Source organism: Trifolium pratense, linkage group LG7 (genome assembly GCF_020283565.1).
Source record: "Trifolium pratense cultivar HEN17-A07 linkage group LG7, ARS_RC_1.1, whole genome shotgun sequence".
Lineage (NCBI taxonomy): Eukaryota > Viridiplantae > Streptophyta > Magnoliopsida > Fabales > Fabaceae > Trifolium > Trifolium pratense.
The window spans coordinates 20,002,681-20,013,871 of record NC_060065.1 but is presented as its reverse complement, the minus strand read 5'-3'; the positions used below and the strand labels follow the sequence as shown (position 1 = coordinate 20,013,871).

The window sequence follows — 11,191 nt, the reverse complement described above, 5'->3', positions numbered from 1 at the left end:
TAGGTCAATTAACTTAATCAGTTGAGCTATATATTCCACCAAAATCCTATTCCTAAACATGTATAAGAGAGGAGGAAAATGGAGACTTCTCCCGATGCTAGTGGTGGTTGGATAGCATGTGTGATTAATATATAGTGACACAGTGTGATAAATTTGGTGGGAAAGCAACTAAAGAAATTTTCTACACCATAAATAAAAACAATTCATAATAATTTTTTTTACAATAAAAATTAATGTAAACCTTTCAAACTCTATGCTTAATTTTAAATTTTTATAAGAACAAAAATAATGCAAATATTCTCAATTACAATTTGTTCACAAAAAAATTGCAAGCCCTCTTATCGCACACAACACAACTAGTGCAGTTTAAATACACCTAAAATAAAAATGTCTCTAGTGCTCGGAAAGATCTCTATCGTATATTGGATGTGTGTCACGTGTTAGCTGGTACAAGTACCTATTTATAGGGTGAAGTAAGAAGGCCATTTTCTCTTAAATTGCATCTGGCAGAGAATGAATCCGTGGGTGGAGTGGCAGAGCTTTCTCAAAGGGTGGTAAATAGGTTATCATAAAGTCGGTACTTCAAGTTATTTTGACTTATGTCACGAGTATGTTTATTCTTTCTTCTTTGTTCATATACGATATAGAAAAAATAATCAATACCTTATAGTGGGGTAGTGGTGGAAATAATAGCTAGTAGAGTTATTTGATGGTTGTCATGGGAGCGGCTTGCTTGTCCTAAGGCAAAATGTGGCACAACAAGGATGAAATATTATTCAAAACCCAAATTCCTTGGTTACTCGTTTGCTTAAGTCAAGGTGGAGAATAGTTAGGTGTCGTGCCGCGAAAAACGCCAGAGCGTGATTACGTGTGAAATGAAACACATAATCGCCACCAAACTTTATTTATTTTAGAAGAAAAAGGAAAATATCGATAAAACCTAAAAAGGGCTAAGACATGGTCATCACAATCAATGTCGGGTTCGGGAGCCGGTTATACAAGGGAAAAAGTATTACCATCACTCACATCCGTTGTACTCAACGGAAACCTCCTTATTAGCTTAGGGTTAAGAAAATGTTTTTTTAACTTGTTTGCGTGCTTTTTATTAATGTCTTGCTTTTATTTACACTAGCGGGCCAGACAGGCGCGTTCCGCGCCTGCCTGTGTCTGACTTATGTCCAAAAAAAGACATTTCTTATGTTATGATGAATTTGTTAATAAAAGATTTTTATTGCTAAAAAATATAAGGGTATTGTTGGTATTATAAAAAATAAACACAAAAAATATTTGCATCCTCTTTATATATATTATAGATTATAGACATAGTATTAAATTGGTAACCGTCATGTATAGGCAACCAACCCATTTGCCACTTATTCACATATTTATGATTTGATTTTTTTTTAATTTAAAATAACCCATTAGTTAATGGAAGTTGTGAAAATAAGTCAAGGGTAAAATAAGTATATTGAAAAGTTCATCCCAAACTCACCTATCATTTTTATATATTGTTATAGATATTACTTTTTTATTCGTGTATATACAAAAGGGGACAAAGTTAGTTTTTTATTATTGGGCTTGACAAGATGTTGAATCTTGCTCCAACGTATTCCTGGGTGCGACGATGGGAAATTCAAAGCCCACGTAGTTCTCGGGTAAAAAATATTTGTTGGTTGGTTGATTTTTAGAGAACAATGTTTTAGTCGCATTCTAGTGGTTAAACATATCTTTATATGCTCGCGCGTGAGAGACTTAAGCGTTGTTTGTATCACATTAGAATGGATAAAACATTGTCCATAATTGATTTCATAATGTCACATGCTCATATAATTTCAAGTTTAAATTTTTGATTTCATAATTGATAAGGATGATCTATATTTTTAGAAAGGAAATGTTAATGCACATTTCTATTTATCTCTCATCTTTTCCCTCCATATTTTTTCATTCTCTATATTTTTAAAACCTTAGAGTTAAAAGAGAGCCCACAAAATTAGAGATTCAAGTCTATTTAACGAGTCGTCAAACAGAGAGAACACATAATAATATATAAATAATACAAATCCATAGCTAATCTTCGAATCTAATTCACTTAAACTCACATAAACATTAATTATTATTAATTAATTATAAATTTTATAATTTAATTAGTTATTACATTAGTTCTTTTAAAATCTTTGTACGAATCTCCAATTTGACAACTTGCAAAATCAGTGAACTGAGAAGAAAAACGCACCGTATAGCATTGGCGCGAGTTGCTCGGAATTAGAAGAAATCCCTAACCCTAACGGCTAGATCAATCCCAATTCTCTCATTCGATTCACCTCAAATATGGCCAATGAATCTGAATCCGAAGTGCGTTTTCAATTATCCTTTAACCAATTTCAATTTTCATTGTCAATTCTTTGATCTTTGATTTTGTTCTTACTTGGTATAATTAATCTAAACTTGTTTCCCCATTTTTTTTGTAGGTCTGTGATAATGCAATTCCACCACCAAAAATTCGTAATTTTAATTTTTCCCTATTTTATTTGCTTTCATTTGTCAATTTGGATTAGGTTTTTGATTTATTGCCCAAGGTTTTAGTTTATGTACTGTTTTTGTTTAAATTAAAAATAAAATAAAATTTTCTATAGGCAAAAGAGAGTGTGAGGATGAAGATCAGGAGGAAGTGATTACAAAGAAGCAGAAGAGAGATGATGTTGTTGTAAAGCAAGAGAATGAGGAAGAAATTAATCCAGATTATTCTGAACATGATAATGTATGTTTTTTGGATGAGTAATTAGCTTCTCAGTTTACGCATTTATAATTTTTAGATGGATATTTGTACTACTGTTTTATTGATTCTGGTTATGATTTTTGTTTGCCTTGTGTTCAGAAACTTGAAGCGGAAAATGAATCTGCTACTGGTTGTGCTACTTTGGAATCATTGGATGATGGTAGCGCAGATTCTGACTCTCCCAGAAGCTTTGGTGAGGATAATGTAAGTATTGAGTTATTGACTACTGTTGGTTGTTAATTCTTGTGCTCTAATATATGTATAAAGAAAATGGGTTAATTGTTGAAAAATTATGATTTTCTGTGGTCATGTATAATTCGGTTAGAAGAAAATAGAAGATGTATTTTAATTTGTCGGGTGCTCTGTTATCAAAGACTCATTCAGTTTTAGGTGGTTGTGTGTGTGTGTGTGTGTGTGGGGGGGGGGGGGGGGGGGGGGGGGGGTTATATGATGGTAGACGGTTTGGTGTATTGATTTGCCATGAATAGTAATCTGGAAATTCAAAACGGATCCATTATTTGCTGAGGATTGGTGAAGTTGGTTTTTGTCTTTGTTATTTGTATGGGTGATGGCTCTGAACTAAGAGATGAAGGGGCACAAAAGATAAAGATGGAAGTTGGTTTTAGTCAAAAAAAGAATATCCTCAACTTAACCAGCATTTACCTGCTATTTTATCATTTTATTTTACTATCTTCATGCCTTTCTTTTCATTGCAGCCTGAAGATTTAGAGAGTCCAGAGTACAACGAGGAAAAAATTTCCAAAACACCTCAGGAAAGGGTAAGCATTTCATAATACTTTTTCCCATGACTGCTGAAAAGTTCCTTTTTTTTAATTTTTTTTTTTAAATGTTTATTGAGGCATAGAAGACATGGAAGAAGTTAAGGATGTAGAAATGTTTGATGCTGCCTCCATTGAAACGAAAGTTGTAATCAACCATTTTTTTCTTCCTGCAATGTAAATCACCATATCAGTTATGCAATGTTATTTCCTGTATTTTTTGCAGCATGAAACCCCAGTCACACTAACTGGAAAATATGCTGAATCGAAGACAATATTTGTTAGAAACCTGTCATATAGTGTGGAACGGACTGATATGTATGTATTATTTTTCACACAACTTCTTGTCGATTATGTTTTGGATTATTTTCTAATTTCAAAATTATTCAGGGAAGATATTTTCAAAGATTGCGGTGAAGTTGTTGATGTTCGATTCAGCATAGATCCCGAAGGGAGGTTTAGAGGCTTTGGACATGTTGAGTTTGGAACAGCAGAAGCAGCACAAAAAGTAAGTGTTTGCCCTTATGTAGTCTGTGGCTGTGCAAATCATTTTACAGCAAAAAACAATTCAAAGATAGTTTTACCTTTCGAAGCAACAATGCCATATACTTTTTCCTATAAGCTTAGGGTAAAATTTGAATAATTTGATCTTATTAAAAGACATTGTTGCACGCCTTGTAAATGTTATTCTTACTTGTATTACTAAGTAATGTAATGCATTTTAATTTTAATAATGTGGTACTATAGTGGACTCGTCCAATCAACAAGTATTGTCGCATAACTTCATGTTAACTTTTTTATATACATAAATACTATATTTTAACAGGTTCATTGGTTGCAACTTTTATACTTCTTGTTATGCTTGGCCATTTATCACTGCGATATCCTCTATATTTGTCCATAATACAATAACCACCATGTGTTCTCTTAGTCTTTGCATAACATTTAGTTTTTGTGGGGTGTTGACATTGATATCCCTAGATTTTCTTTTATACTTCACATATTGCTTGTGTTGAGATATGGTTCTTATCTATGGGTATATTTTCTGTACCCTTGCTCTCTGCAAAGACGTATTGAGTTAAGAGTCACTTTTTTTTTTTTTTTTTAATAATCACAGGCCCTTAAATTGGATAATACAGAATTATTGAATCGTCACATCAAAGTTAGTATAGCTGTAGAAAAGAGTGATTATCCCCCCTATAAAAGGTAATTCATTTGAATTGCATATGGTTGTTGATTAAATTTGAGTTAAACAATCATTTTATAATGATCTAGCTGTTTAAGCACTAAAAACTCCTTTTAAGAAGATAATGTTCTTACTTTTTTTAACCAATAAATTTAAATATTTGTTTTAAAATTTAGGAACATGTTATTTTAATTATGAAACATGCTTTTCGTGAAATCTATCTATTAGACCATTACAAATGTATGGGAAAACTCCCTACAATAGGCCTGTGCAGGTCTGATCCTTCCTTGGATACAGTGCATTTGGTTTGAAATTAAAAAGGAAATTTTGAAAATCATAAGCAAACTAGCCCCAAACATGTTAAATGATTCTTTTAAATATCTTGCCTTATGCCACATTTCTGATTTCCCTGTTAATGATTTTAGCAACTTGAGCAGCTCATTCCATAAGGTTGGAAATCTTCAATCTCACACTGTAAAGGGTTTTGACGCATCCCTTGTAGAAAACAAGGTGATTTTTTCTCGATCATATTTAGTTGTTGCATATATTCCTGCACAAGATTGCATGAAGATCTCCTTATTTCATATTTTCATTGGTAAATTAGTGTTTTTATCAGTAAATATTGTATTTGTTGGATATGTTTGATGCTGCTTCCATAGAAACAAGTGTTTGAAATGACCAATATCCTTTCTTCCTGCAATTTCAATTTGCTAATCAGTTGCGTTATTTTCTGGAATTTTGCAGCCTAAAAGTCCAGCTACACCAAATGAAACAAATGGTGCATCAAAGACCATATATGTCAGAAACTTGTCATACTCCGTGGAACGAGCTAATATGTCTGTATTTAATATGTTTTTTTGTGCTGGTGCTAATGAATTATTTTTTTTGACAATAATGAATTATTTTATGTGTCAGTATTCTCATTTTATTATTGTTCAGGGAAAATCTTTTCAAAGATTGTGGAGAAATCGTTGATGTTCGTCTCCATACAGATCGCGAAGGAAAGTTTAAAGGCTATGGACATGTTCAGTTTGCCACAGCAGAAGCAGCACAAAAGGTAAAACTTGTGGCCGTACAAGTCATTTTTGAACTGCCAAAAAGCAATAATGCCATATACTTTTCATATATACTCGGGGTAAAATTTTGGCTGTTTCATTTTATTCCAATACTTTTTTCTTTCCTAGAATTTTCGATGGAATTTACTGACTTCATTTGGTTCCTGTTCCGACCTTAAGTTGATGGCACCACATTTTTGAGGTATTGTTTGTTTTGGGTCTTGTGTAAAGCCGTCACAAGTTTGTCCTTTGCAAAAGTTGTCTCGTTGGATAGAGGAGTGTGGGTGTTACTTCTAAATTTCCAAGCAATGTGGGACTTTTTTGTGTATTGGAACAATAGCCCACCAGTCGAGGCTAAAGGGTCTGTCAGCCCTTGAGTTTGGCATAGGTTTGACCCCTACCTAGCTCGCCATTGTTCCAACCTCAAGTCCACAACGCAGGATTTTTGAGGTATTCTCCGCTTTGGGTCTTGTGTAAAGCCCTCACGGTTTTGCCCTTCGTAAAAAGCACCACGTTGGGTAGAGGAGTGAGTATAAACTATCCTTAGCTTTGATTCCCAGCCAATGTGAGACTTTTTTAAAAGTATAGGGAACATTTCTTAAAATAACTTTTTCTATTTTTTAATTAAGTTATGTAAGGATTTATTTAGGCTGCTACAAGACACACATTAGCTGAGCAGTTCAGTGTAGCGGCCAATATAGCAGTTGTCGTGGCAAAGTTAGTCTTCAAAATTTAAATATTAGGCTTTCTGGTTGGCTTGATAGCATATGCTACTACACTATATTATGATCTAACCAGTTGTTTATTGTGGGTATTGTGTTGTATAATTTTTTCATCAGATACCCCTTGAGCATTAAAACATATGATAAAGTCAATCATTCCTCGAGGGGTAGTTTTAGGCCTTATTGGATTTTAACGCATAGCCCTTTGAACAAACTTTCTATTGTAAACGCATGGTTTGTCTGCCCTTAGTTCTTAATATCTCTGTGTGTGTGGTTGCTGTGCCTCTTACATCATCTATGCTTACACTTGTTGGATTCTTCTACTCAAAGACTTATTGAACTAAGAATTGATTTGCGTTTCTACTTGTAGGCTCTTGCGTTGAACAAGAAAGTATTTTTTAATCGTCTTATGTTTGTTGGTTTAGCTCAGGAAAGGGGTAAATATTCCCCTAATAGAAGGTAATGATTTATTCTCTCTTTTTTGCTCGTAGTGTGTGTTTGAGTTTCAAGGGAAACAGAGTTAATTGTAAAATCTTTTATACACATCTTTTGATTTTTAAGGCGTTTTTTCAAGCATAAGCAGAAGAGCCTTTATTATCTTCTATTGATCAACATCTTCCTATTTCTCTTTCCTTAATAATTTAAGCAGCTGGTCCTGGAGCAGCTTATTCCATAAGGATGAAAAAATTCAGTCTCAAACTGTACCTGTGAAGTGTTTTGATACATCCCTTGCGGAAGACAAAGTAATTTTTTCTCTTTCATATTAGTTTGTTGCATCATTTTCTGCACACGAATGGGCGAATCTCTCTCTCTCTCTCTCTCTCTCTCTCTCTCTCTCTCTCTCTCTCTCTCTCTCTCTCTCTCGCATATTCACATGGTTTTATCAGTTTTTTATCTGTATAATTATCTACTTATCAATGCTGCTGACAAGTTAACTTCTTTATTGTATAGTTGACTTGTGCAAAGGAGGAGGTTAAAGATATAGAGATGTTTGATGCTGCCCCTGCTGAGAGTAAAGTTGTAATGACCAATATCCTCTCTTTTATTGCAATGTAAATTATCAAATCAGTGATATAATGGTTATTCTTTGAATTTTGCAGCCTGAAACCCCATCTATCGGAAAAGCGAAAAATGATGCATCAAAAACAATATGTGTTAGAAATTTGTCATTCGATGTGGAACGGGCTGAAATGTATGTATTAATTTTCTTTCTGGTTCTTATTGATTATTATCTGTTTTAATTTTTTAATTTCAAATGTTTTCAGTGAAAATATTTTCAAAGATTGCGGAGAAGTTGTTGATGTCCGACTCCATGTGGATGTTGAGTTTGCAACCGCAGAAGCAGCAGAAAAGGCAAGCCTTTTGACCTTGTGTAGTTTGTACAGATCATTTTAGAACTGCTACTAGCAGAGTTAGTCGTACCTTTTGAAGCTATACTTTTCCTATATAGTACGAGCAAAATTTGAATATGTTGATTTTATTGTAATGTCCATCTCATTCCTAGTATTTTAACTGTGGTTGGTGCTTTGTTATGATTGGTGTAGCTAAAGGTACGATATCAGAACATGGTTTTGTTCAAGTATATATATTTAAATTGGTAGTGCATAACTATGCAAAGGAAAAGGGGATATTCCTCCGTATCAGTTCTGTCAAGACATGAATTGTACACCTACCTCAAATATTTATCCTAAAGATATCCTTCATATATGTGCACAATACAACGGCAAGCAAGCCTGTTCTCATTCAACCCCATGATTTTCAAATAGCGGTTAATTTTAATGTGACAGAGGGTTGACATTTGATATCTCTAGGTTCTCTTATATAGTTTTTATCTCCCATAATACAAAAGACAAATTAAGCTAATAATCAATTTTCTTTTCTCATTACAGGCTCTTGAGTTGGATAACACAAGATTAATGAACCGTCCCATCAAAGTTGGTACAGCTTCAGAAGAGGGTGAATGTTTCCCGAACAGAGGGTAATTTGTTATATACACTTTTTGTTTACTTTGCTTTTGGACAAGTTTTAAAAAAGAGCTTTTATAATTGTTGAGATATTTTAGTATTGTTTATATACTATCCCCTTTTTAATTGATTCCATTCCCTGATGTTAGGGATTGAATAGGTTAAGCCGCATGTGAATGTGTGTGTGTGTGTGTGTCTGTGACTCTGTATTTTCTCCCCTCTTTTATACAAGAAATACAATATTATTCAATCCTACGGTGGTATCGGATTTTATATACGGGGCCTCCAACCTTATTATTCACACACCAAGCCAAATAGTGCTAGGCATGAGGAGGTTTATTGGAAAAGACACATGTCCCACATTGAAAAGGTCACCTTGAAAGGGGCTTGTTTTCATTGATAGGGGTCACGCTGATATGTTGGGTATATAGATTCCAATTGGGTAGAAGATGTGTGTGCTAGGTCTACTTCTGGTTGCTGCATAATCAAGGGAGGAAATCAGATTTCATGGAAGAGCAAAGAGCAAATTTATTGAGTGCAAACTTACATGTCATAACTATATATTTTTTTGAGAATTGTTTAAAAAACTTATATTTAATGACCCCGTTGACCCACCCCAACCCACTCACCACCGGGTTGGTTTGGTTTGGGTTTAACATAAAAAATACCAGTTTTACATTGAACCCAACCCACTTAACTTTGATCGGGTCGGGTAATGGGTTTGGCTAAATTCGGCCAAACCCAACCCTCCTGCGTACACCCCCCTATATATGCATTGTCCTCTCTCTCTCTCTCTCTCTCTCTCTCTCTCTCATGCAATAAATACAATATTAGTCAATCTTAAGAATAATGCTTGTTTAACATTTTAAAGCTTTGTTCTTGTGTTACAATTTAAGCAGCTCGAGCATCTCATTCCAGAAGGCCGAAAGTTTTCAGCCTCTAACTGTATTTGTGATTGGATTTGATACATCCGTTGCAGAAGAGAAGGTAATTATTTTTTTTTCCTCATTTGGTTGCATCTGTTCCTGCAATAGATTGCCTTGATCTCTCTCCATTGCATATTTGCATGTTATTGGTCTGTAAATATTGCCTACTTTGGCCTTTCAGATAAAAGCTAGCCTGTATAAGCATTTCTGTTCTTGCGGAGAGATTACAAGGATCTCAATACCAAAATTTCCTGATTCTGGTACTGTTAAGGGGTATGGCATTGTTCTGACAGAATTTGTGATGTACTATTGAATATTTAGATTTGTGATGTACTATTGAATATTTAGATATCTTAACTCAAACTTCACTTTTCCGGTGCCATTTTCTTTTTATCTTCTAACTGGATTACACTTTCATTTATTTGCAACACCTGCTTAATTACATTATTTTCTTGTTTATTAAAATGATTTTATATTGTTTATACCAAATATTTTCTGGTTGTATCAGCTCATCATATAAGCCGAGGAATGATTTCTGCTTTATAATGCCATTTTGTTTAGTGTTCTCTTTTTATCATTAACATTTTCCCTTTTGTATATGTCAAGGTTTCCCCAGAGGTTATATTTAACACAAAACCTGCAACTTGAGCGGAAATGTAACATTTTTATATCTATATATAGGGGACACTAAAAAGACTTTCTCATGCTGTTAGATGGTGAATAATAAACCACAGCTAACTAGAACTAATTTAGATTACTAGTCACACAACTATTCTGTTCATGCCTTTTAAAAGATAAAATTGGCTCAATGCTATGCATGAGGCCTGTCGTTGCTTGGTCTGTGGTAGGTAGGCCACAATTTGTAAGTTATCTAGAGAAAATGTATCCAGATGGATAATATACAATATATCTATATAATCCTGTGCAAGTGATGATTGATAAGTGGTTGCAGGAAATCCCTAAAATATATTGTATGCAAGAATCAGTGTCTATTGCATTCCAATCTCTCATTGCAAAATTTGCAGGTTTGCTCATTTGGACTTCAAGGATACTGTTGGCTATAATAAAGCACTAAAACTTGATCAAACTGCCATTGGAAATCATTGGCTGGCAGTTGAAAGAGCAAAGCCAAGGATAAGACGTGATAATTATGGTATAGGTGGTGGTAGAGGTGGCTATCACGTCGGTGGTAGGGATGCAGGAGACCATGGCGGGAGAACTGGATGGGGCAGAAGTCATGGTGCAGGGAGGCACTGGACAGCCAATACCGAGCACTGGTGAAGGCACAGGTATTAATTTTTCTACATTGAGGCGAGAAGAAGGGGTATTAATTTTTGTATATATATTATTTCATAGTCATGTATTGTAAGTTTATTTATTCATTATGATTGCTAAATGTATTTGGAGCTTTCTTTTCAACTTTTTAGGCATTATGCCCTTGGCCGAGCATTTCGAGTACGTTATTATAAACTTCATCTTTTAATTAAACTTTGAATTAGTAAGTGCTGTAAAGAATGGCATATTTCTTTACTTATGAGGTGTAATTACTATTTTAAGTATTGTGTATTGTATATATTAAGTGGTAGATTGCATCATATAGAGTACATGGGAGGAACATACACTCTTTTAGATCAAAAAATTAATATTAGGAATGTAATTGGCAACTGCGATCCATTTGAAAATAAGTTATTCTCAATGGGATCTTTAGTAAGTGTAGTGAACATAAAATCATGAGGTTATGGATGTGATGACTTTTTATGGTATCTAACTATTTAATACATCA

The 11,191-nt window shown here is 34.1% G+C and overlaps 1 protein-coding gene across 12 annotated transcripts; it reads left to right on the top strand.

Annotated features, from left to right (window-relative positions):
• The first annotated feature begins 2,173 nt into the window (after window positions 1-2,173).
• LOC123897326 (nucleolin 1-like) lies at window positions 2,174-10,920 on the top strand. Of its 12 annotated transcripts, none has more exons than XM_045947926.1 (21): window positions 2,175-2,352; window positions 2,469-2,502; window positions 2,634-2,758; window positions 2,876-2,980; window positions 3,493-3,555; window positions 3,782-3,873; window positions 3,946-4,063; window positions 4,673-4,761; window positions 5,179-5,251; window positions 5,486-5,577; window positions 5,681-5,798; window positions 6,889-6,977; window positions 7,168-7,261; window positions 7,470-7,538; window positions 7,619-7,710; window positions 7,784-7,871; window positions 8,408-8,496; window positions 9,382-9,469; window positions 9,590-9,681; window positions 10,434-10,697; window positions 10,836-10,920. In XM_045947926.1, the coding sequence occupies exons 1-20, from the start codon at window positions 2,329-2,331 to the stop codon at window positions 10,687-10,689; spliced, it is 1,890 nt and encodes a 629-aa protein (XP_045803882.1). In that variant the 5' UTR covers window positions 2,175-2,328; the 3' UTR covers window positions 10,690-10,697; window positions 10,836-10,920. The 12 variants fall into 12 exon arrangements, with proteins under 12 accessions (XP_045803886.1, XP_045803882.1, XP_045803875.1 ...); XM_045947919.1 differs by having other exon boundaries at window positions 5,167-5,251; window positions 7,165-7,261; XM_045947921.1 differs by having other exon boundaries at window positions 2,176-2,352; window positions 5,167-5,251.
• Window positions 10,921-11,191: the final 271 nt, after the last annotated feature.